The following is a 27,456-nucleotide window of genomic DNA, read 5'->3' as shown; positions in this document are numbered from 1 at the left end:
CTTTGGATAAAAGCGCCTGCGCTAAATGAATAAATGTAAAATGTAATGTATGCATAAGGTAAAATAATTACTTTCTGGTAGGCGAATGTTCCTTCTTTTTTCCTTCTTTTTGCAATCGCTCTGTCAAATTCCTCGACTTCACTAAAATAAAAGATGAATGCCATTGTCAAAAATATTCTGTAATAATAAATATTTTTTTTTTTTGCAAATGCAAATTACAAGCATACCTAGAGTGATAAGTAGGGCCACGGAGGAACACCTCCTCAGCCTCCTGCCAGGATAATGCCTGCATCTCACATAGGCCGTCTTTCAGGAGACAAAAGTGGATACAGGCAACACAGTGTATGTCATTTCAGTGTCTGCAGGTACGTAGCCTATGTTCTCAGACATAAACACATTTGTTTTGGTTAACCTATTTATGTTCAATTTAATTCTAAAAATACTTTTAAAGGAACACTCCACCGTTTTTTGAAATAGGGCTTATTCACATTCTTTCATACATTTAGATAGGTGGGTAAATGCATTTTTGTCTCAGTGCATGCATTGTTTTAGTTTGACAGGGTCGGCGCTAGCTTAGCTTAGCACAATGAATGGAATCCTTTGTTGCCAGCTAGCATGTCCTGAGTAAAAGTGATAAATAAAAAAAACAAAAAAACACGTAATTACTTCTTGTGGCCTGCGTATTCACAACGAGTACAAATAGCGATGCAGATTAACACTAGGTGATTTCTTAGGCAGATATTGACTTGGAACTATATTATGAGGAAGCACAGGCGAAGCATTGAACATTGTCCATGTTAACAAACAATTAAAAAAAACTTGTAATACATTTTTTGTTTGTCTTGATGTAAGTTCATGGTGATATCTAAAGGTTAAAAATTTTACCCAATTCACGTAAGAAAGAGAATGAATAGACTATATTTGGGTCTTTTTCTAAACTTTTTCCCCTAATGGGATTATTCTGGGCTTTTTCCCCTTACTCAGGACATATTGAGGATACAAAATCAGTTGAGTTTGCCTCTGTTGCAATTTGTTCAAGGTTGACCCCCATTTTGGCTTAAAATGACTGGACTATTTTTATTTCCGTGTTCGACCTGAAGGAGGCGTTATCAGAGTTACTTCCTGATCATGATGGCGAAAAATAATGCTTGAAACTTATGGGCATTTTATATGAAATATACTTTATTCACAAGACTCAAAATAAACATGTACTCCAAAGGTGAGAACATGTGCAGCATTCATTTTATATATGTAAACTAACATTTCAATAAAAATCTAAAAAAGAGAGAGAGAGAAAAAAAAGCAGCATTGTTTTAAAAGAAACAATTAAAAAAAAATTCAACAAATAATTAAATTCAAATGTATCAGTTGAACAATTCACTCCTAGGCCATTTTGGCATGACAGTCCTGCATAAACTAAACTTCAAATGTATCAAATAAAAAAAATATATATATATATTTTAGGCCCATTTTGTCTTTTGTCATTCTTAGGCCCAAAATAACTCCATGTCATCCCTGATCACGCAATTAAATACGAAGGGCTCTCTGGAAGCTTCTGATTGTTCCAGAGATTGTTGAGGGCCTTTTCCTTGTCTTCTTCATCCATTCTAATGAAAAGAGGCTCTTCCACTGACTGGACCCCTGAGCAGAGGACGGTTGGAATGGAGCCATTTCACAGCTTCTGTCATGTGTCGGATTATTGGAAGCTCCTTCATTACAGAATATTAAAGGAAAATGTGACTTTAATATTTCTTATAAATGTATTATATGTTAAGATATATATACACACACACACTCAGATATGCGTGTGTTTATATTTGAGACATGCCTCACTGCTGCTAAGCGTAACTTGTTCTTCACTTGGAAGGGACTCTTGTAGGGTTTCTGCACTGGAATATACATATCTTGGTTAATTTAAAATTGACCAGAAGAGGGTGCAAATGTAACGGTGTGCTGGAGTAAATGTCCAGGATCTACCTTTCAGAGAACACCCCAAAGTTCTCCATGAAGAATAAGAGCCCACCATCTCTGTATGTTTGGAAAGTCGCACTGGAAGACTAAAATAGAGAAATCTTGTTATATCAACTGCTGCAACATCATACAGGTCAATTACTTGAACTGGAAATCACTTACAGATGTAAAATCAAAGGGTGCTACCAAGACAAGATGTAGAGCATACTGGAAAACAGCAAAAAATTAAAGGAACATTATCTCTGTAAACGTCAAATAAAAAAAATGCTTCCTTGTTCCTTATTTAACAACTAAAAAAAAAAAAAAAAAAAAAAAACACACCTCACAATCATTGGTTTATTTATATCAAAACACAATGTCTCACCATCAACATGAAGACTCCACAGTCTATACCACCAATCTGATATCCTAAAAAAAAAAAGCTGGATATGTCTCGGTTGAGCAGCTAAAAATATGCTACACGTTTTTTACCTTTCAGGACTTGATGGTGTGACTGTAAAGCCAGTATTGGGATTTACTGAAGCTACTCATCAACAATAAATAGTGCCTTTATTGTTTCCCACAAGTCAAGTCAAGTCATCTTCATTTATATAGCGCTTTTAACAATGTAGATTGTTCCAAAGCGGCTTCACATTGATAATAGGAAATTAACAATGGATATGGATACAATATAACAAAGCAATGGATATAATAATTCCTACTCATTTAAGGTTTTAGATCATGGAATGACTCCCAGAAGAAAACATATGACCTGGATAATCAGATGTATCATGACTGTTTCCATTTAGCTTAGGCCACATTTAGCTTAGGCCACATTTAAGTGATAGCTTCACATCACATAGCCGGGTATTTAGAGAAACGAATATTTCTCCCCCCTCCGTTTTCAAAAATAACATCGTGCACACAACATCGTTTTCAAAAAAGTTGTCGTTTACATCAACCCACATAAATACGCCGTCGAGCAACATCATAATTATGCCAAACCTATGGGCGGCAGTGTAGGGAGAAGGATAAAGCCATGCAAGCCAATCAGAATCCTCAAAATCGACAACAACGAATAGCACGAGCGACTTCCAGTTCCTTTCAAAACAACAGACATGGCGTGAGATTCGTTTGTGTGGACAGACAGCGAAGCAAATGCAAACAGGCCAAAAACGTTTGCACAAAAGTAAAAATGAGTACCACCTTAACAGCATCCATGATCAAATAGTAGCCAAACAAACTCTAAACATAGGGCGCTCACATGACGCAAGCATTTTCTGGCGCATAATGTGACGTTTGAGAACCTAAAACCCCGTTTCTCCCAGTTGACACGGCAACACATAACCGGCGTTTTCAGAAATCTCCAAAATGACAGGACAAAACGCAGGGAAATATTTGCGTTTTCCCATCGTGTAAACGGGGCCTTAATCAAAGCTGTATTCTGGCAGTATGCACACACACAAATACAAATTTTACATTTTGAGAACAGCATGTGTGATTTTTGATCTAAGTGAAATCTAAAAAAAAAAAAAAAAAAAAATTAATAATTAGGTTGCACTAATAATGCATTTATTATTGTAAGAAAGTGGCATCAGAAAATGTGTTAAGAGTGGCCGAAAATAATAGTGTCACGTTTCTGTTTGTGTTTGGACTGTTTTTGTGATTTGTATTCAGTTCATTAATTCATTTGTCTCACCTGTGCCCTGTTAATCACCTCATTTAGTTATCTCGTTTGTTTTGCCCCAGCTGTGTCATATTTCCCTGATCTGTTTCCTTGTGTATTTAAGCCCTGTGTGTTCCTTCAGTCTTTGCTGGTCATTGAAGTGTCAAGGTCAGTGTTGAATGTCATTGTATTCCTGAGTTTCTGAAGTTCCTGAGTATTCCTGTAATCTGAGTTTGTGAATAAACCAGAGGTATTGAAATCCTGTCTCCTCGTCTTCAACCTGCAATACCCTGACAAATAGTGGGCGGGTTGTAATAACACAGCATTTATTCTTTGTCACACAGCTTTTTGTTATGATTTTTATTTTTACTTTCATTATTGCACTACAACATTTCCTTTCTGCACTTATTTAATCCCTCACTATGTATTTTGTTTGGCTTATTGTTCTGTAATAAGGACTTGTAGATATGAATAAATAAATGTAACTAAGCATATGTCAAACAATCTTATGTCTCTGATGATTTATCCAAAATAATGCCAAGGAAACAGATTTCAAGGAGTTTCATTCTTCGTGCTGTATGTAACTTTTTCACTCTACTAAAGCATAACAACACCATCATATGTTTGCATATATTGAGGAAACATGCTAAGTTCACATACTCGTTTCTCTGAAAAACACTTCTACAGCCAGTTATTATACTTAGAAATGTGTGTTTCCAGGCTGGAATGTTTGTTTTTGTTTTGGTCTGTGAAACTTTACATGGCAAATTAGCCAGTTTCCATTGCGCTCGTTCCTGTTGCGTGTGCTCAATCTGGCAACCCGTGTGAGTGCCGTCGAGTCTTTCGTAATTGTAATTCTTACAGACTGCACCTTTAAGTTTGGTGTGATTCAGGTTTGACTGTTAATCAACCTGATGTCCATGAATGTCCACAGTGTTTATGGTCTAACGGTGGCGTAGTCAGATGTGTCCTGGCCGTCAGAAGTCCTGTCTGAGAGACGTGTAGCTGTAAACTTGATGGTGGAGAAGTTGAGATTATCAGAGGGGCTGCTGGGTAATTCTGCTAAAGCATAAACGGAGGTGTCGTGCTCATTAAACACAGGAAAGACCGAACTGTAGTCAGGATGATCAAGTGTGTTCCCGATCTCATCATAATCAGAGACAGTATGAGTGGCCTGACAGAAGAGAAGAGAAGAGAAGAGAAGAGAAGAGAAGAGAAGAGAAGAGAAGAGAAGAGAAGAGAAGAGAAGAGAAGAGAAGAGAAGAGAAGAGAAGAGAAGAGAAGAGAAGAGAAGAAACAAATGGTTAGATAAGAACCCACAAATAAAAGATAAAGATCAAACTCAAACAGATGCATGATGAAACTCACTTCTCTATTTGGTTTCATATCTCTGTTGGGCAGATGCTCGGTCGGGCCTTGAACGATATCTCTGGGCTGCTTTCCTGTTTTGTGACAACAGATGTATTGTTTTGTGGAAACATTTATTAGTGACCTTTGTCTTGTGACACTGAAGTCTAGTTTGACTATGAAAATGAGAGGTAATATAAAAGATTCGTGAGAAATACGGTTACCTTCTTTCGTTTGTCTCCATCTGAAGTACATGAAGAGTGAGAATCCACAGCATGTCAGGATCCCTATGATCCCTATGACCACCAACATGATGAACACGGTAAAACCTGGAAAAAAAGACAACAAAACTATGTGAATATGACTTTAAATGTCCTATTTTTAAGGAAACTTGAGAAAAAAACGTCCATGGACAGGCATTCAAAACTTTAAGCACCTGAACTCATCATACCTGATATAGTTTGAGATGACAATGCATTATTAGATGATGAGGAATCCAATAACACTGAAGGTGATGTTGTTGAGGATGATAAAGGAAACACAGATGTGACGGGTCTGATGGATGCACTATCTTCAGTCGCTGGTTTACTGGTGTAAACTGAAGCTGTTGTGGTTGGTTTCGATGACGTCCTCGCTGATGTGCCTGAAGCACAAATAATCATTATGTTTCACGAGTTCACACTTACAAATGATCAGAGAATAAATAGTTATGCGTATTTGGCGTGCTGTCCGGGGGGAGGGCTCCGAGCTCGGAAATTGGGCCCGAACCCAGAGTACTCCCCCCGTATCTCTTGGTTAGGAAGATAACCAAGTAGGTGTGAGGAGATGGGGTGGTGGAGGGATGCTGAAAACTGTCAAGGATAATGGGTGAGTCGACTGTGAGTATTTATAGGCCTTTAATCATGCTGATTGAGTGGACCTGTTGATTACTGATTGCTGACAGCTGGTTGGAATGACTTGATTGTTTGATCATTAGAACGTGTTCCTCCCGAACTTTGTTAATAAAACATCATTTAATGCATGACAGTCTGATGTTTATTGCCGGTATGACGAGAATGCAAAATTATAAGATTAAGCAAAGCTTTTTATATATTGAGCATGCATTTTCAGAATATATACAGTTTAATTTTCACAGTCTAATAATGACAGAAGATCACGTGATCTCTTTGTACTTTCCCCTGACACAGCTGTTAGTAACACTTCAGTAGAGTCAAGGGTGTGGTGCAAATATAGCGCTGTACGTGTGACCTGCCGTGTGTGTTTAGCATTTTTACTAGTTATAAAGATATCATTTTATCTCGCTTCCTTTGCACATGAACTTGATCTTGTTCTTCAAATCACTGTTATAATGGCAGGTGATGTTCAGATGTTCTCCAGTCACACCAGACACGACAGACACAAAATTAGGGCATAAATGAGAGATGTAAGGCTCTTTATGGCACAGCAGTACTGATGTCCATCATTGAGTCACAGATCTGTTGGGCTGTTTGATCAGATACTAGTGTAAATAATCTCAGCTGTTCTTTCACACTGTTTATCACGGGCTGCTCCGCTTACACACACTGATCATGGAATTAAAATGAATTAATATGAAATGAAAACTTCTTACTATTACAGAAAGACCTGGACTTTAAAATCACTAACTGTCAACAGATAATGCAAGCTGTAAAATTTAACTGATTTGAAAAAATATAGACACACACCTAAATTTTGAGGTGTAAGTTATGGAAAAAAACTCTAAAATATACATTTTAACTGCACAAGTCAAATATAAAAATAAAAAAACACAGCATGCCATGAAAAAGGCCGGGGCCCGGAAACACTTTCAAGTCTAAGAATTTGAGTTGCACAGTTGTGTGTTGAATGAGCGATTTCTCCATAACTGAGACAGTGTTGTGTGTGAGGAAGTGATGCGGGTCAGTGTATGTGGTGTGAACACACTCGCTCATCATCATCTACAGAGGATACTGTGGTTTCTGTCATCTCGCCTCTTCACATCTTTACAACACGTGATACAGCGCTCTCTCAGACACACACAGACCTCTCTGATGTTACTGATATATTAGTTATGATTATATGTTTTACACCATATCTATGTGCACTGTCCACTTCACTCATGCAGAATATTCTGACTTACCAGGTTTAATTTCCAGGTTAATCTCTGTGTATTTATCACGTTTTCCCAGTCCTGTCCTCACAGAACACCAGTATTTGCCTTTATCCTCTGTTCTCAGATCAGTGATGGTGACGGTGAAGATGTGGGTCGTTCTGTCATCGGTCAGAGAGAATCTCCTGTCTTTAGCTGGATATCCAGATTCAACAGGAATGTCTTTATTGTGTACTGGACACTCTCCTCTGCAGAGATACTTATTCTGCGCTTCATAACCAGAATCATAGTCACAGCGTATTTCAACTTTTCCTCCTTCATAACCAGTGAAAGTCAAGATCTCCTTCATCTCACACGCCAAGACTAAAAACATAAGAGAGAGAGAAACTCAGCTCAGAGCGAACATGGACCTGATTGAGAACAGGAGCTGTTTTAGAAAGACCCAGAAACACAGAATAAACTCTTACCTGACATGATGAGCAGGAGAAATATGAGAAGTTTATGATCACAGATCTGGATCATTTTCTGCTTTATCTGTGAGCCGCTGGTGGCCTGTGTTATGAAGAGCTCTCTCTCTCTCTCTCTCTCTCTCTCTCTCTCTCTCTCTCTCTCTCTCTCTCTCTCATTCACCCTCTCTCTCTCTCTCTCTCTCATTCACCCTCTCTCTCTCTCACACACGCTCACACACTCTCTCTCTCTCTCTCACTCACTCACTCTCTCTCTCTCTCACACACACACTCACACTCTCTCTCTCAAATTTTCTAATTTGTCAAATTTCAAATGAGCTTTATTAGCATGACCGTGTTACACAATGTTGCCAAAGCATCAACATAATAATAATAATAACAATGAATGTAAATAATAAAACAAATGTATAGATCATGTCATATGTACAGTAGCATATACAAATAGATAGATAAATAGACATAATCTATCTTCATAAATGAATATATACAGTGGGTCTCTCTAACTGACTCTGGCGTTGTGAATAGCTAACACACATTTTCTCAGCGTCACTCAGTTCAAAGAACGCTGGAATCAAGGTTTCAAATCTGGGCAGAAAGGTTTCTCTTATACTGGTGTATCTGGAGCAGAAGAGCAGAAAGTGTTCCTCATCCTCGATGTGCTGTAGGTCACAGTGTCTACAGATCCTCTGCTCTCTCTCTGTCCACACACACACACACACACACACACACACACACACACACACACACACACACACACACACACACTCATCCTCTATGTGCTGTAGGTCACAGTGTCTACAGATCCTCTGCTCTCTCTCTGTCCATGTTTGTCTACGTCTTCCTCTCTCTATCTCTAGATCATGGTCACTTAATCTGTATTTGGAGAGGATTTGTCTTTCTTTAAAATGTTTAATAAATAGATAACTGGCCAATTTAGTGGCTCTATTGAGGGTCGAGGAACATTGGAGTTTATTCTGGAGGGCAAAATGTGCTTTTAGTGATTCATCATGAGTGACTTTTAGATGTTTGTGGATTTGGTTAATGATAGGTTTGGGGTTGATGGGGAGTATAGTCTGATGGACGAGTTGAAGAACGAGTGTGTTCAGAGAATGAGGTTCTGCTGAGGTTTCATTGGCGAGGAGGGCTTTATATTGGACTGACTCTGGATCAGACTGATGGAGGTGATGCCAGAACTGAACACATCTCTTCTGGATCTCGATGTTCAGCGGGTACAGGCCTAGCTCAGCCCTACAGGCGGCAGTGGGCGTATTTCTGTGAACCCCGAGAATATTTTTGGCAATTTCCAATTGTAATTTTTCTACTGATGTTTTATCCCAATTTTTACAATTTAGTACTGGTCCCCAAATTTCACACCCATATAAAATAATTGGTTTTATTATTGAATTATATCATTTTATCCAGGTTTTAATGGGTAATTTTAAGTGTCCACATCGTGACTTTATAGCATAGAAAGCCCTCCGAGCCTTTTCACCGAGTGTTTTCACAGCCAGACCGAAGCGTCCCGAAGCGCTGATGTCGATGCCCAGCTAGCTGTAGCTAGTGCTGTGCTGCAGGACCTGGCCTTTATACACACACACACACACACACACACACACACACACACACACGCTGTGCTGCAGGACCTGGCCTTTATACAGGAACTGGTGTTTGTGTCCCTGAGATCGGGCTTTCTTCTGGAACACCATGACTCTGGTTTTGTCCAGATTGACTGTCAGGGCCCAGTCGTGACAGTATTGTTCCAGCAGGGACAGGCTCTGCTGAAGGCCCTCAGGTGTGCGGGACAGCAGGACCAGATCATCCGCGTACAGCAGACATCTGACCTCTGACCCCTGTAGAGTGAGGCCGGGCACAGTAGAGCTCTCCAGCGCTGATGCCAGATCATTGATGTAGATGTTGAATAGAGTCGGACTCAGACTGCAGCCCTGCCTCACTCCACGTCCCTGCTGGAAGCACACACACACACCAGACCAGAAGTGTCCAGACCAGAACACCAGATTAAATAATTTGGCTATTGTTTGAATCATGCTGGGACTGCTGAGTTTAAGCATTTCGTTATTAATGTGATCTTGTCCACATGCTTTCTTTAATTTAAGATTTTTAATATGTTCTAATATTTCAGATATTGTTATAGATTTATCTAATGGATTTTGATAATTCTTAATAGTTTTTTCCATGTCTTCTAAAGTTTTCTTTATTTTACTCTGAGGCTGGTTGAGGTCGGCCGGCTCAATTTTTTGATTCAGATTTTCAAAGTAAGATTTCCAAATTGTGCCATTCTGGAGTGATATCTCTCATTTGGGTTTTTCGAGTTTTTTATATAGGTTCCAGAAAGTGTTTTGATCCACTGAATCATCAATTTCTTCAATTTTAGTTTGAAGATATTTTTCGAGTTTTTTTCCACAGAAGTGTTTTGTACTTTTGCAGACAGTCTGAGTAAGAAAGCCGTAATGTCTGGCTGGACGGATCTTTGTGCTTTTTGTTAGAAAGTCTCCTGAGTTCTTGTCTGAGACCGGCACATTCATCATCGAACCAGACATCCTTTCTCTTTCTCTGTTGATTGGTTCCATGGGTGTCGGAACCATTGTATATGGGTGGGACAAGACCCACCCACTTTTTAAGACCAATGATATTGGACCCACTTACTTTTACCGTCTCTAATTCAGCGCATTTTTCTTTTCATAGCGCCGTCAGTCAAATCCTTTCCACTTGAGGAATTCCCTATTAGATTAAACTCCATTTCCGTTGAATCGCTACATTATATTTCTCAACGAGCCGCAACTGACGAAAGTAACCGCCCGTTGTACCCTTCCAGTCAAATATTGCGTTGCAAACATCAATAACAGCTTTAAGTTGTCATTGCTGGCAAATGACCATGGTATTAGCGGGATAATCCACGGATAGCTGTGCATTTAATGCTCGACGTGGAGGCAAAGAACCGCCCGACGTGAAGTGGAGTTTAGTTTACTTGTTTTAATTAAAAGGCACCAGAATACATGAAATGGTATTTAACAGTTACTCCAGTAAACATTTTTTCTGGGGGAGGACCCACCCACTTTTTTTTTTCTTCCGACGCCCATGATTGGTTCTATGTTTGGTTTGCTGTTTAATATTAGATAGAGTTATCAATGTTATGAATATGTAATTTAAGTTTTTTGTTGCTAAATTTATTCCATTAATATCTAAGGTGAAATCAGTGGACATAAATTCATCTAGCATTTTTAATATAGTAGGATTGTTCATATTTTCTTTGAATTGTTCTGAGTTGGATTGATTCCACTTGAGTTTATGTTTCAGAGGAAACAGTTTTTCAGATTCAGGTGGAGCAGTTTTGGTTATTTGACATGGGGCTTTCAGATAAAGCACAGTCTGGCAGTGATCGGACATCGGGAGCTGAGGTCTGACTGTGAAGGCATTGATAAAGCTATGATCAATATCTGTTATTGAATAATCAGCCACACTGGTTCCTAATCTGGAGCAATAAGTGAATCTACCTAATGTATCTCCACGAGTTCTGCCGTTAATAATGTATAATCCTAAACCTTTACAGAGTTGCAACATTTGTTTTCCACTAATGTTCACTGAGGTATCATAGCTGTTTCTCGGTGTGATATTCGATGAGGGATGAAACGTGGTGTCATTGAGGATGTGCTCATTATCTACAATATTTACATAATCAATTTCTCGCCCTGTTCTGGCGTTTATGTCTCCGCAGACGAGGATATTTCCTTTGGACTGAAAGTGTAAGATGTCAGTCTGTAATGTTGGGAAGCTTTGCTCTTCGTAATAGGGAGAGTCGTGAGGGGGAATATAGACTGCACAGAGGTAAAGGTTTGACTGATATACGACGGATTTCACTTCAAGCCAAATGGATGATTTTCCACTTTTAGCAACTTTAATCGAATGTTTTAAATCGTCTTTGTGCCATATGAGTATTCCACCTGAGTCTCGGCCACATTTAATTTTAGAATTTTTTGATGAAGGAACCATAATTTCTTTGTATCCTATTGGACAGTGTAAAGTCTCATTGCTACGACACCACGTCTCCTGAAAGATACAGATGTCCATGTCTGTTACACTGCTGAGTAAGTCTTGGTCTGCAGTCTTATTACCAAAAGTAGAAGAGTGCAGACCTTGTATATTCCAACAACTGATTTTAAATGATTTCATGGATAGGTGTGTGTGTGTGTGTGTGTGTGTTATGCAGGTTATGTCCTCAGTCTGGAGCAGATGATGTTCAGCAGATGCCGGATCTGGTTGAGTTCAGCAGCTGCAGGGTTCTGTGGTCGTTGAGCGGCCGCTGCGTAGCTCTTGTGTTGGGATGGAGGTCCAGTGGTCCGTCTGGGCTCTGCTGGAGGACGAGGACTTCTCTGTGTTGTGTAGCTCTTGTGTTGGGATGGAGGTCCGGTGGTCCGTCTGGGCTCTGCCGGAGGACGAGGACTTCTCTGTGTTGTGTAGCTCTTGTGTTGGGATGGAGGTCCGGTGGTCCGTCTGGGCTCTGCTGGAGGACGAGGACTTCTTGGTGGCTGAGAGCTTCTCTTGTTATCGAAGTTTCTGCTGTTTCTTGCTGTGTTTCCAAGGGCTGTGCTTTTCAGCACTCTGGCGAAGACTTTCACTCCTTGTTTATTGAGATGTACATGGTCATACATATGATGAGGCTGTATGTCTTTGTGATGGGCGAGATGAACATTAGGAATGAGTGCGCAGCTTCTGGAGAGTTCCACATTATTCCCGTGGATCACGTGGAACGGCACATCGGTGCGTGGCAGCAGTGTGGACAGAGTTACTCTAGCCTCTGGGAAGCGTTGTGTGGCTCCGATCGCCACCTCTCTCATCACCGGAGCCACACGGCCCTTCATGGCCCTTAAATCATTTGTCCCTGTGTGGATTACGATGTGCTTGTAGTTTTCATGTTTACTCTCAGACAGGATCTGAAAAGCACTTCTTGTGTTTGGGCACCAGATTTTCTTGGCTCTCATGTTTGGTAAAAGAAGTTTCTCCCTGACATACTTCCCATTAGAGTCAGTCAGGATAAGAGCATGTGTTTCTCCCGGGTCCTGTGCAGAGGAGCTGTGGATCTGGGATGCTGGATCAGTCGAACAGTGAGGCTCTTCTTCCACGAGTTGAGGATTTTCCATGAGCATCTCTGGACGAGTCAAGGGTTTGGCAGAAGACTCTTTAGGTACTGAAACAGAATTGAGTCTTTCTTTCAGATCTGTGATGAGTTCATCTTTGGTGTGGAGTACTGACTTCAAGGCCGATAACTCCTCCTGCATTTCTTTTCTAACTTCCGTTAGTTGTCTTTGTTGATTTTACTTCCCTTAGTTCATCTTTAGTTTTCTGAAGTTCTTCTGTCATTTCTTCTCTGTGTCTCTGCAAAGATTCAACTTCTTGTTTTAAGTTATGTCAATTGTCACTTGTTCCATGTTGTTGTCTTTCAGGTGGGATAGTATTAATTCTTTTATCTCCACGACTTCTACTTCCAGAAGTGAAAGTCTCTCTCACACACACGCTCACACTCTCTCTCACTCTCTCTCTATCTCTCTCTCTCTCTCTCTCTCTCTCTCTCTCTCTCTCTCTCTCTCTCACACACACACACACGCTCACACTCTCTCTCCCTCTCTCTCACACACACACACGCTCACACTCTCTCTCCCTCTCTCACTCACTCACACACTCTCACTCACACACAGTGGTGTGCATAGACCTCCTCAGGGAAGGAAGGACCAAAAGGCACCCAAAAAAAAGTTCTTTGTTTTTTTTTATTTATTTTTTTATCCTTAATTTCCTTGGCATTCTATAAAAAATACAATTAGTATAAGAAGAAGAAGAATTAGAATAAGTAAAAAACAGGTGTATTATTATTAACAAATACAGTAACAAATGTGTTTCTCATGGTTAGTTCATGTTAGTTAATACATGAATAATAAACAAATGAACCGTATTGTAAAGTGTTACTCTGAAATCAAAGACCTAGATTCCTTACAATTAAGAGTTGGACATGGACTTAAGATTTAATTTCAGTGTATTTCCCCAAGCTAATAACACTTGTCAATGCCTTGGATAAAAACAAATTACATTGTCAGACTCAGAATGCGGCTGAAATCGAGTTATAGCCTAATTTTAGTTCAGTTAGTATAACTCGCATGCTGCCGCAACTTTTACAGTAGCATGGTAGGATAAATGTAACTTTTCCATATTAGCTTAACGTTACCTTCTCGTGTAGTGTGAAGACTCGCGGCGAACTGCTGCGTACATAGCGCTGCAAAGGGAACTCCCCCTACCACTTCACCTCCGCCAAATGCTGCCGCCAAACGCCAGAAAATAAATAAATAATAATAATATTTTTTTTGCATTATTATTGTTAGTGGCAATAGTGTGTTATCTATTATAATATTTATAATAATAATAATAATAATAATAATTTATAATTATCAGACAGGGGCACAATACATTTTGAGACAAAAGGGGCAGGGGCTTGACACACACTGAGGCACTGCTCACTCACACACACACACACACACACACACACACACACACACACACACACACACACACACTCTCTCTCTCTCTCTCTCTCTCTCTATGAAATACAGCGTTTGCAGCTAGAGCTCCCTCTATTGACTTCTTCATTGAATAAATTTAATCTTAAAGTTACATTTATTCATTTAGCAGACACAAACAAATTCAGTCTTAACCTTAGAAGAGATTTAGGACTTTTAAGTAGATTTATGACAGGAAAATATATTTAATCACTGATCATAACTAAGAGAAAACTTACACCATTCAAAACTACTGTACTGTGTTTAGCCGGAATATTTGACCACTTGGTGTCAGTATGATCTAATAATGACATTAGTGTCCATAATGAGAGGATTGCATTTTCAATATTACTGTGGTATTATTCAATTAGCAAATTATGTCTTCATGTGACTTTTGTCTGAATTTTTTTTTTTAAATGCAAAAAAAGAAAAATTACAAAGGCGGCAGCAAATGATAAACTGTTTTGCAGTTATTTCACATACAGTATGTACTGATGCATCTGCAGTTACTACAGTACAGGCCTACAAACATGCTCACAGTGGGGTTTAGTAGTCTTTTCTAAAACTGTCATTTTCCTTCAGTGAAGAATGAAATTAGGAGACCAAACTCTGTTCAAAAGAGATTTGTGTGAACAATTTATTAGTCACAAGTAGCAGGTAATCAGGGTCATCACTAACAGCTCATCTAGATGAGGATACGCAACTGCCATGAATCCTTTCAAATATATTAGTGTACATTCACACAGCACCAGAATACAGTTGTCAATCCTGTATTTGAGTCCTTAATACAGTTACACTGAACGAGCTCTGGGCACTTCATGTGTGATTTCTGTAACTTACAGAGGCGTGGATGTCCTTCACCGAAGCTGCTTGTGTCAGTTTTGTACTGTTCAGTTCTGCACGCGACTCAAATGCTCCGCCAGATTTAAAATATGCAATCCATTAATTTCCGGTAAACATATACAGAATGTGTCGCTCCACCTCATACTCTGATTGGCTCGATTGCCTTTCAAAAGAAATGTTCGTAGTTGGTGCTGGACGGAGTATATGTCTGCTGTGCAGTTTCACAAAGCTTTCATTATAATGCATGAAAAAAAAAAAAAAACTCTCTCGCAATTACCCAAAAATAATAGTTTTGCTTAATTAAGCTGGTCTTTAGGCTTACACACGAACAACCCAGCAACATTTAAAGGTAAGGTATAGGCAATAGTAAGCTAGCTTTGAAAGCATGAGATCCCACCCTCCCTTCAGAACGTCTCCAAAGCCAAGCCTCCTGCAAAACACATGAACACGAACAGCCAGAGCAAAGTCTGCAAAGTGCCACGAGAGATGGTGTTAAATTAACTCATGTTACAAAGCACATTAAATTACAATAAGAATGAACGTAAACAACTTATAGAGCTCTAGTTGTACCACCTGACTGCTGCAGATTCATTTCACTGTTGATAAAGTTGACAGAAACGCATAAATCTGAGTCTGAGGACGAGAACAGCTCCTGGTAGAACGCCACGGGTAGCCATCTCATTATTACAGTTAGGCCATATTGAGCTGGTTGTTTTAGTTCTGGAGGAACTGTAAAGGCGGCTGCTGTTTCGTTTGTGCTGCTCTGTGACTGACATCTGTCTACAGTGTGATGTCTGTGTGAGGTATGGAAACACATGTGTTGACAGACAGGTAGGACATCATATAGGACCGAATGCAATGATTGAAAGAACATTTTTTGGTCCTGAGATTTCCACAGAAGATATATGTACAGTTTTTAAATATTAAGACCACTTCTATTATTGATTGCTATCAGGATGTGAAGAGAGTTTCAACCAGAATAACAAATAGTGTTTATGATAAATTGCCAACTCTACCTTTAAATAAACATGTATTGGTTGATTATCCACAGCTGGAGGGTCAGATCTTCAGGTAGAGGAATGAATTATGGATGCAATTTTTCAGTAAATATGATTACTTCATAATATGGCAAAGAAAATCAAATATATACATCAGTATCATTTTAATTTAAATAACATGGCAAAACTTCTAGTCACAGGTGTTTGTTATGTAGTCCACTGAGGCAAGTTGTAGTTGAGAACCCATGTGCAGTTTATTCAAAGATCAACTAAAAGTGATGAAAACATTGTCTTGATATTAACATGACACAAAAACATGTGGCATAAATATATATACACAAAAAACCTGCACTGTCTCTTCCTCTGTCTCCTCCTCTAATGGGCCTACCCCTTTTCACCACCTTCTCTGGGCCAGCATCCTCTAACCTGGCCTTTATAGGGGACTCTCCTCTCAGGGCGAATGAGAGGATGCTTAGTTGCTTTTTACCTGAAATCTTTGAAAGACAGATGCAATGATTAATGCATCCATGGCCAGGATATAATTATAAAATATGACATGATTTTAAAAGTGACCTATAACATCGACTATGCAATACACTTTAATTTATTTAGTGCTAATAAAATTATAAAGCCTATTTGGAGAGAGAGATGTTTATAATGTGACAATATGTCATTCATTGTGTGATAACGAAAATATGACTAGGCCTAGACTACTTGTTCTGAGCAGGTGTTGTCAGTGAACAGGCTGTAAAAGTGTTGGCTAAGTTACAGACACTCATGAAAAACTGATGCTGATTATCTGGGAAACATTCTCTAACAGCAGTCAAGTTGTCACTGTTTGTGTCAAACAAGTTGTGAATTTATTGTAACATTAAAACAGGAGATCATGACTTACTCTGTGCTCAAAGTGATGCTCGGAGCTCGAAGTTGTTTCCTCTCTGGGGGAACGAAACGTTCGGAAGACGTTGTAGCAGAATCACATGAACAATTCCAGTATATGCTTTTTTTCATTGGTTGCTGCGTTAAATCTTACCCAGATACAATAGTGCTATTTTCTGATTGGCTATTGTGTAGCCCCTTTCTTTTATTTTTTGATTGGCTGATAAGTGGCAGGCTAGACTAAGAACTCCAGGGGAGACGCGCTTGATTCCTGCCTGTTCCATAGTGAGAGTGACACGGCCAGATAAGTTTTGGGCGCTGCGCATATTAAATATATTATAAATAGTTTTTCCGCGTGAGAAATACAATATGTGGCGGGAGTGCGCGACAAAAGACCGAAATGAGTGACACTTGAGAGCCCTGATTTCACAAATCAATTCTCTTGCCATTGTGGGATGTAGGCTAAAGTTGTATTTTCTGTGCATTATAGTGAAGACAACTCTGAACACATTTCCCATCATGCATGCCTATGAAAGACGACTGAGCCAATCAGAGTAAAAATGGGGCGGAGCCACACATCACATGAATCTAGATCTGTTGGATGCATCGTGTCAAGTATGATCAGACCTTACAGTTTTATTTACGTCGCCATCTTTGATATTACTTTAGTCACTATCACTATGGTTATTGTTGATCTGACATATGTCTTAGTTTTCTTGTTCATACAGACCGTGTTTTTCCATTCCACCGCGCTGCTTTTCCATGGTTTTCAATGTAAACACAAGACAAGACATCTTTAATCGATAATTGATCTCGCTAGTGTCTCACTTCATGGCACGGCATTCCAAAAACCTGGAGCTCAAGTTAAAAGAAGTTCAACTTATAAAAGATATGTCTCTAGATCTTGCGTTTTTCCCCCCGTTCCACTGCCTGTGTGTCATGTTTTTAACAGCGAAAATGCTCATGGATTCAAACATGTAACCAATCAGTGTCACTCAGTTTTACAAGGTCATCATCATGCATTTATTTCCTGCGCTACTGAAGTCCTGTCTGAATGATCTGTAGTTTGAAATATGACCGTTGAATAGGTGAGAGAATCAGAGGCGTCGTGTTCACCAAACACTGGAAGGCCCAAACTGTAGCCAGCATGAGTGTTTGTGCACATGATCTCTTCATAAAAACAGACAGTGTGTGTGTCCTGAAACAAGAGAAGAAAGAGATGAGCAAGGACATGGTCAACAGGAAAGATGATTAGAATCCACAAAATTTCCTGTTTTGTGACAACAGATTTATTGTTTTGTGGAAAAATGTATTAATGACCTTTGTTTTGTGACACTGAAGTCTAGTTTGACTATGAAAATGAGAGGTAATATAAATGATTCGTGAGAAATACGGTTACCTTCTTTCGTTTGTCTCCATCTGAAGTACATGAAGAGTGAGAATCCACAGCCTGTCAGGATCCCTATGATCCCTATGACCACCAACATGATGAACATGGTAAAACCTGGAAAAACAGACAACAAAACTATGTAAATATGACTTTAAATGTCCTATTTTTAAGGAAACTTGAGAAAAAACGTCCATGGACAGGCATTCAAAAGTTTAAGCACCTGAACTCATCATACCTGATTTAGTTTGAGGTGCCACTGTATTATTAGATGATGAGGAATTCAATAACACTGAAGATGATGTTGTTGAGGATGATAAAGGAAACACAGATGTGACGGGTCTGATGGATGCACTATCTTCAGTCGCTGGTTTACTGGTGTAAACTGAAGCTGTTGTGGTTGGTTTCGATGACGTCCTCGCTGATGTGCCTGAAACACAAATAATCATTAGGTTTAATGCATGACAGTCTGATGTTTATTGCCGGTATGACGAGAATGCAAAATTATAAGATTAAGCAAAGCTTTTTATATATTGAGCATGCATTTTCAGAATATATATACAGTTTAATTTTCACAGTCTAATAATGACAGAAGATCACGTGATCTCTTTGTACTTTCCCCTGTACGTGTGACCAGCCATGTGTGTTTAGCATTTTCACTAGTTATAAAGATATCATTATCAGCCATGTAAAAAGGCTGATAGCATCTTACCATCATTATAAATGTTCAGATGTGTCACTGAAATCCACTTGTTCTTGTTCTTTTGTCCCGTCTCTCCAGCTCCACACCAGTATATCCCAGAATCCTCTAGTGTCAGATCAGTGATGGTCACAGTAAAAACTCCTGCAGATTCATCATCCCTCAGAGAGAATCTGCCGGTACTGCTTGTTTCTGATGAAACTTTGATACCCGATGTCTCACAGAGCGACGGGTCGCTTCCTTTGCACATGAACTTGATCTTGTTCTTCAAATCACTGTTATAATGGCAGGTGATGTTCAGATGTTCTCCAGTCACACGAGACACGACAGACACTAAATCAGGGCATAAATGAGAGATGTAAGTGTCCCAAATTCTCTTTAATTCTACACTGCATCCTTGAGTCTCTGTTATAGTGACAGTATGGGATGTTTTATCAGATTCAATCTAATCTAATGTAAATCATGTCAGCTATGTTTTTGGTGTGAATGGCTTCTCTGTTAACAAAGACTGATAATGGAATAAATATAAAATGAAAAGGTATTTTACTACAGAAAGACCTGAACTTTTGTGTACAGATAATGTATACCAGGGATGGGCAACTTCGGTCCTGGAGGGCCACTGTACTACAGAGTTTAGCTTCAACCCTAATCAAACACACCTGAACAAGCTAATCAAGGTCCTCAGGATCGCTAGAAAATTACAGGCAGGTGATTTTTTCAGGGTTGGGGCTAAACTGGCCCTCCAGGACCGAAGTTGCCCATCCCTGATGTATACTTTGTATTTTGAATGAGCAATTTCTCCATAACTGAGACAGTGTTGTGTGTGAGGAAGTGATGCGGGTCAGTGTCTGTGGTGTGAACACTCGCTCATCAACATCTACAGAGGATACTGTTAGGATACTGTTTCTGTTAGGGCTGGGCGATAAAACAATAAAGATATATATCGCGATTGACACGTAATCAATATCAATAAAAAATGCATTCGATAAAACATTAGATAATTTTTGTCTGCAAAAAAGAGGTTGCGAAGCAAGTTTGCATGGTTGCATGAACAAAGGCACTCACTCTCTGGTAACCTAGCAACGTAGGGGGTGACACGCTAACACCGTGTCCTAACTACACGCGCTGCGACACGCGATAAAAGGTATCTTTTCCATGTTAATCAGAGTTTTTGTCCTAACCAGGCACGACGGCGACACTCGACGATTCTATTTTAGAAACGGTTTCTATTTTTCTGTGACGTCGCACTGGAACAACAAACACAAAGTGTGGCAATGATAATCTCAGGTACTGTTTATGTGCTTTATTTAATGTTAAAAGCGTGAAATGTGACTTTGAATATCATTTAGTGCTCCCAGCTTTGTAGCTGTAAAAGCAACAATGGATATAATTCACCTCAGATCTTGAAATTAAACAAATGGAAACAAGAACGCTAAAACTGTGAAAAAACAAGTGTATTATTTGACAAAGATTGTTTTAGTAACTCAGTAGCCTATGTATTTTTTAAATGGTGTAATATTTGTGAATTTGATTATGTAGCTACTTATCCATTTTCTTGCGAGTGCCATCAAGATTACGTCTCGGTTACGTATGGTAACCCTCGTTCCCTGAGTGAGACGTCATGTCGGTAGGAGTTACCAACGAATTGGGATCACGCTAGGGAGACCAATTGCCTTCGAGTGAAACTAAAACGAGCCAATGAACATTGGCATGCAAGATTTGCATTCCGCGCCCCACCTGCCAGTGTGGGTATAAAGCGGAAGCGCGAGCATACACAAATCGCTTTACGCTGAGGAGCCGAACGGTGTCCGGTCCTCCGCGAAGGTAGAGCAAACCATGGCGATGGGACGTGGTGTCTCCGTTCCCTCACTCAGGGAACGAGGGTTACCATACGTAACCGAGACGTTCCCTTTCGTTCGGTCACTCCTACGTCACATCGGTAGGAGTTACCAACGAATTGGGATCCCTAACAAAACGCCATGGTGCTGGCCCCTTCCAGCGCCCTGCCTAAGCTTCAGCCAGCAGTTTCTTGAAACTTGTCTTATGTGCAGAAGCTTAGCTGGGAAAGATCACACTGCTGTTCCGCAAGACCCGCTCAGTGGATATTGGATAACACTGGGAAAGCATGCCCATTTTCGTAAGAGGGAACGCTGCGGAGCCCAAACCTGCCCGAAGGGAGGCACTAGGAAATACACATGTGCACTAGCCCGGAGGGTAGTGGACACATGGCAGTCTCTGAGGTAGTCCCAGCCCGGAGGGTGGGAGCGTACTCAGCAGAGACGACAGAGCGGACTCTGTTGAGGGGAAGACACTGGCTAACCCGGGGGGTAACCGATCGTGGAGAAAACACATATGCCCTATCGCCGTAGGGACCGCTGACATAAGAACCCCAGCCTGAACTCAACTCATAGTGAGAGGTAACAGGCCTGGCGACTGGCGATCTGCCTCGCCTGGTGCCGGGGGGGGGGTGACGGAGGAACTCACAAGGTTAGCCGTTTGTTGGGTAACCAACGGAGCAGGAAACGGAGTGGTAGGAACCTTGGGCACATATCTGGGCCGGGGTCTCAGAACAACGTGAGAGAAGTCCGGCGCGGACTCTAGGCATGATTTGTCGACCAAAAATGCCTGCAGGTCCCCTCTTGATGGAAGCCAAAGCCAGCAGGAGAGCTGTCTTCATTGACAGGATATTTAATTCGACTGCATGCAAGGGTTCAAATGGGGGATTCTGGAGTGCTCTAAACACTAAAATTAGATCCCAAGAGGGTACGGGGTGCGGATTACGAGGGGGATTCAACCTCCTGGCACCCCTGAGGAACCTGATGACCAGGTCGTGCTTTCCCAAAGACTTACCTTCTACTGCATCGTGATGAGCGGCTATTGCGGCAACATACACTTTGAGGGTGGAGGGAGACAGCCTTCGCTCCAACCCATCTTGCAGGAAGGAAAGGATGACACTGATCTGGCAAGTTCGGGGGGCTTCCCGACGAACAGGTTCCACTTCAACGCATAGAGGTGCCTCGTAGAGGGGGCTCTAGTAGAAGTGATGGTGTCTACCACAGCCTGTGGTAGACCACCTAGAACCTCCGCGTCCCGTCCAGGGACCAGACATGGAGTTTCCAGAGGTCTGGACGTGGGTGCCATAGGGTGCCCCGTCTCTGAGAGAGAAGGTCCTTCCTCAGAGGGATCGGCCAAGGAGGTGCTGTCGCGAGGAGCTGTCGCGAGGAGCATGAGTTCCACAAACCAAGTCCGTTTGGGCCAATATGGCGCAACGAGTAGGACCTGCTCTTCGTCCTCCCTGACCTTGCACAGAGTCTGTGCGAGAAGGCTCACTGGGGGAAACGCATATTTGCGAAGGCCCTGGGGCCATCTGTGTGCCAGTGCATCCGTTCCTTCGGTCAGGGAATAGAACAACTGGCAATGGGTCGTATTCCGGAGAGGCAAACAGATCTATTTGAGCGGCTCTGAAGATTTTCCATATCAGCTGGACCGCCTGGGGATGGAGTCGCCATTCTCCCGGAAAGGGCGGCTGCCGTGAGAGCTCGTCGGGTGCACGGTTGAGCACACCAGGGATGTGAATGGCTCGAAGCGACCTCAGATGCTTCTGACTTCATAGGAGGAGATGGCGGGCGACTCGCGACATACGACGGGAGCGTAGACCACCTTGGCGGTTGATGTACGCAACGGTCACAGTGCTGTCCGTACGGACCAGTACATGCTTGTGCTGAAGTAGCCCTCTGAGGCGGCACAAGGCTAAGCGTACTGCTTGCAACTCTAGGCAGTTGATGTGCCAATGCAGTTGGGGCCCCGTCCACAGACCCAAGACTGCTTGCCTGTTGTACGTGGCCCCCCAGCCATTGGCAGAAGCATCTGTGAAAACCACAGCATGCCTGGACACCTGGACTAAGGGCACACGGCCCGTAGAAACGCAGGGTCTGACCAAGGGCTGAAGGTTTGGCGACAGTGCGGGGTGATGTTCACCCGGAACGTGCCGCTCTGCCACGCCCATCTCAGGACTCGATCGTGAAGCCAGCGCTGAAGCAGCCTCATATGGAGCAGACCGAGCGGCGTTACTGCGGCTGCCATATGCCCCAGGAGCCTCTGAAACTGTTTCAGTGGGACCGCTGACCTGCCTTGAAAGGACTTGAGGCAGTTGAGCACTGACTGGACGCGCTCCTCCGTGAGGCGCGCGGTCTGACCGACCGAGTCCAACTCCAATACCGAGATAAGAGATCCTTATGGGGCAGAGTTTGCTCTTGTCCCAGTTGACCTGAAGCCCCAGCTGACTGAGATGCCGAAGCACCATGTCCCTGTGTTCGCACAACAGATCCTGCGAGTGAGCTATTATGAGCCAGTCATCGAGATAGTTGAGAATGCGAACGCCACGTTCTCTCATGGGAACAATGGCCGACTCGGCAACTTTCGTGAAAGACACGGGGTGACAGGGCCAGCCCGAAGGGTAGGACCTTGTACTGATATGCTTGACCCTCGAACGCAAAACGTAGAAACAGTCTGTTTTGAGGAAGAATCGAGACATGAAAGTACGCGTCCTTCATGTCGATCGCTGCAAACCAATCATGGGGGGGGGATGCACTCGAAGATACGTTTCTGTTTGAACGAGAGCTTGTGCAGGGCCCGATTCAAAACTCGCAGGATTGGTCGTAACCCACCGCCTTTCTTGGGTACAATGAAGTAAGGGCTGTAAAACCCTGACCTCATCTTGGCTGGAGGGACCGGGTCAATTGCGTCCGTCACCAGCAGGACGTCGATCTCTTTCCTCAGGACAATTTCACATGTTTCACAAGAAACAATTTAAAGCCAATTCTTCATTTAAACCATTGGGGTATACTGTTTGAAGCGTATAAATCCAAAAAGCCTCTCGTTGAAGGAGATAGCGCTCCCTATCTCCACCGCGTTGAAGAGATTTAACTAACTCGATGCCTTGAAATTTCAAAGTACAAATATCATGCCCAAATTCATTCAAATGTCTAGCCACAGGTGACTTAATGTCGTGATTACGTATGTTACTTTTGTGTTCGTGTAATCTTATTCTTAACTCTCTTTTTGTTTTACCAACAGCAAAGCCCACATGGGCATTTAAGTAAGTACACAACAAAGGACGTACGTCAAGTAATTCTCCCTCTCACAGAGAATGTCTTGCCAGTCCGTGGATGTGAAAAAGAATGACCTATAATGATCGCATTACAATTCGCGCAACTCCTACAAGGGAAATTGCCCGGATCAGGGGGCTGTAAGCCAATCGGTAGGCGGAGTGTAAGAATCAGCTCTAATCAGCATATCTCTCAAATTATGTGACCTCTTATAGGCAAAAAGTGGAGGGTTTTGAAAAGACTATATGTGTTTTACACCATATCTATGTGCACTGTCCACTTCACTCATACAGACTATTCTGACTTACCAGGTTTAATTTCCAGGTTAATCTCTGTGTATTTATCAGGTTGTAGTTGTCTTGTCCTCACACCACACCAGTATTTGCCTTGATCCTCTGTTCTCAGATTAGTGACGGTGACGGTGAAGATGTGGGTCAATCTGTCATCGATCAGAGAGAATCTCTCGTCTTTAGCTGTAGATCCAGATTCAACAGGAATGTCTTTATCTTTCAGTGGGTTTACTGGACACTCTCCTCTGCAGAGATACTTAATCTGCTCTTCATATCCAGACTCATAGGGACAGCGTATTTCAACTTTTCCTCCTTCATAACCAGTGAAAGTCAAGATCTCCGTCGTCTCACACGCCAAGACTAAAAACATAAGAGAGAGAAACTCAGCTCAGAGCGAACATGGACCTGATTGAGAACAGGAGCTGTTTTAGAAAGACCCAGAAACACAGAATAAACTCTTACCTGACATGATGAGCAGGAGAAATATGAGAAGTTTATGATCACAGATCTGGATCATTTTCTGCTTTATCTGTGAGCCGCTGGTGGCCTGTGTTATGAAGAGCTCTCTCTCTCTCTCTCTCTCTCTCTCTCTCTCTCTCTCTCTCTCTCTCTCACACACACTCACTCACTCACATACCCCCCCCCCTCTCTCTCTCTCTCACACACACTCACTCACTCACTCACACACTCTCTCGCAAACATACACACACACACACACACACACACACCTCACTCACTCACTCACTCACTCACTCACTCACTCTCTCTCTCTCTCTCTCTCTCTCTCTCTCTCTCTCTCTCTCACTCACATACCCCCCCCTCTCTCTCTCTCTCACTCACTCACTCACACACTCTCTCGCACACACACACACACACACACACACACACACACACACACACACACACACACATCACTCACTCACTCACTCACTCACTCACTCTCTCTCTCTCTCTCTCTCTCTCTCTCTCATGTTTGTTAATAGTTTTTGTTAGTTTAGTTTGAGGGCCGTGTGCGATCCGTTATTTGGAGGCATGTCGGCCGAGCAAACACAGGGTTTGAGTTCACTCACAAGATCTGGATCATTTTCTGCTTCATCTGTGAGCCGCTGGTGGCCTGTGTTATGAAGAGCTGCTCTCTCTCTCTCAATTCAATTCAATTCAGAAAGCTTTATTGGCATGACAAAAAAGTACATTTTGTATTGCCAAAGCATCACAACAACATAGAAAATGATTTAGAACATTTAGTACACAAAATTATAATAATAGTTAAATTAAATAAAGATAGTATTATATATATTATCTTGGCTAGTTATTGCAAAAATAATAATACAGATAACATAAAGCAATAATAATAGTGTAAACAAAGATTAATAAATAAAATAAAAAGGATTATATTGCAGAAATCATGTATATAAAAAACAAAAATAAACAAACACTGAACTTGAACATCATATATGTGTGTAGGTGTGATGGGATGGGTTAGGCTGTGTGTGTGTGTGTGTGTGTGTGTGTGTGTGTGTGATGGGCAGGCTTGGGAGGATTACTTTAAAAATGTATTCCGTTACAGTTACAAATTACTTCATAAAAAAAGTATTCAGTAACGTAATCCAAGTACTATAATATGAAAGTAATGTAACTGATTACTTTTGGATTACTTCAAGGTCACGTATATAAATCAAGTCAAGCAAGAAGAAATATTATAAAAAAATATATAAAAAAACTTTTATTTATTAAGAATTTGGCTCAGTGTACATTACAATATTTTCAAAATATACACACAGGCCTGAATATATATATATTTATGTAAAGGGCTATACAGACATCTAGTGGCTAATGTATGGTATTACAGATTATTTTGTTTTATTTGTAACTAATTTTTAACTTAAAAATAAAAACACAACATTTAAAATGTTTACACAATCTACATATTAGTTTATTTTAAAATAGGCCTACATGTTGACTAAAGCCGTGATCTTTCTTAATTTGCCTGACTGAACTTGTGCCGTTGGCAGTGGGAGTTCCCCTACGTTACCTAGACAGCGAACATCCCGTTACGTGAGAAAAGATTAAGAAAGGACATTTTGAGTACTAAAAAAGATACTCTCCTAATTTCTACAAAATAGCAGCGGAATTTCCATGAATTAAAAGCGATTTTACCCGCAGGCAGCGTCGTTTCTACTAGCAGCAGTGATTCAATCTGCGTCTGAGGAGATTGTAGACAGCTGTTATTTGCGCATTCACCAGCGCGTGGCACACGTGAGTCATTACTGGCAACAGAACCAGGAGCTACTGTATAATCAAGCAGCGCTTAATATAGTGTTATTATGCCAAAATACTTATTTATTTAGTTTTAAATTAAACCATTGTAATCCTGAAAGTATTCCCCCTTTTTTTTAAATGTAACTATAATCTGATTACTACGTTTTTTGACGTAACTGTAACGGATTACAGTTACTGGATTTTTGTATCCTGATTACATAACGCCGTTACATGTATTCCGTTACTCCCCAACCCTGGTGATGGGGTGTGTTAGGCTGTGAGTGAGTGTGTGTGTATTGGGCGTTTGCTGCTCTGCTCGTCCCTCAGGATGTGAAGAGATGCTACTAGTCTTGCTGCTATATTGGAGCATTTGGCTTCTTCGCCAAGGATGAATCTGAGTTTTTGGGTTGGGTTACAGGTGTTAAATTGGGGAAATATCTTATTAATTTTGGGGTAATATTGGTCTCTGATGTGTTCATATTTTGGGCATTCTGTGAGGAAGTGCAGCTCGGTCTCCGGCACTCCCAGAATGCAGTGCGTGCAGAGTCTGTCCTCCCGGGATAGCCAGGTCTGTCTGCGCCGGCCCGTCTCGATGGCCAGGCTGTGCTCGCTGAGTCTCTCTCTCTCTCTCTCTCTCTCTCTCTCACACACTCACACACACACACACACACACACACACACACACACACACTCGATGGCCAGGCTGTGCTCGCTGAGTCTGTACATCGTCAGTGTTTTCCTGAGCTTCACATCACTCACTGTGCTCAGGTAGCTCGCAACAGTGTACTCTCGATTTAGTGCCGAATAACATTCCAGTTTGTGTTGGTTTTGAATGGTGTTCGTCCAATGGGTGATGTACTTGTCTTGTTCTGTGTTGATAATTTGTGCAGGCCGA

The 27,456-nt window shown here is 41.4% G+C and overlaps 2 protein-coding genes across 2 annotated transcripts in view; both read right to left on the bottom strand.

Moving 5' to 3' along the window:
• The window catches only part of LOC311286301 (uncharacterized protein), a 37,275-nt gene extending 29,597 nt beyond the window's left edge, over positions 1 to 7,678 (bottom strand). The window contains exons 1-6 of the mRNA XM_084402436.1: positions 7,538 to 7,678; positions 7,101 to 7,433; positions 5,415 to 5,606; positions 5,188 to 5,292; positions 4,985 to 5,058; positions 4,528 to 4,790 (exon numbers count right to left, since the gene is read on the bottom strand). Of these exons, the coding sequence (XP_084258562.1) occupies positions 4,554 to 4,790; positions 4,985 to 5,058; positions 5,188 to 5,292; positions 5,415 to 5,606; positions 7,101 to 7,433; positions 7,538 to 7,592 (996 nt within the window). The 5' untranslated portion in view covers positions 7,593 to 7,678 and the 3' untranslated portion in view covers positions 4,528 to 4,553. The remainder of the gene's footprint in view (positions 1 to 4,527; positions 4,791 to 4,984; positions 5,059 to 5,187; positions 5,293 to 5,414; positions 5,607 to 7,100; positions 7,434 to 7,537) is intronic.
• An 8,493-nt stretch (positions 7,679 to 16,171) lies between these two features.
• On the bottom strand, positions 16,172 to 25,257 carry LOC311286300 (polymeric immunoglobulin receptor-like). The gene is made up of 6 exons (XM_084402435.1): positions 24,765 to 25,257; positions 24,321 to 24,662; positions 18,917 to 19,237; positions 18,443 to 18,634; positions 18,217 to 18,321; positions 16,172 to 18,015 (listed from the first exon to the last, which is right to left on the bottom strand). Exons 1-6 carry the CDS (start codon positions 24,817 to 24,819, stop codon positions 17,990 to 17,992), a joined length of 1,041 nt encoding a protein of 346 aa, XP_084258561.1. The 5' UTR covers positions 24,820 to 25,257; the 3' UTR covers positions 16,172 to 17,989.
• Positions 25,258 to 27,456: the final 2,199 nt, after the last annotated feature.

This window comes from Rutilus rutilus (genome assembly GCF_951802725.1).
Source record: "Rutilus rutilus genome assembly, chromosome: 2".
NCBI lineage: Eukaryota > Metazoa > Chordata > Actinopteri > Cypriniformes > Leuciscidae > Rutilus > Rutilus rutilus.
This window is presented reverse-complemented; position numbering and strand designations above follow the sequence as displayed.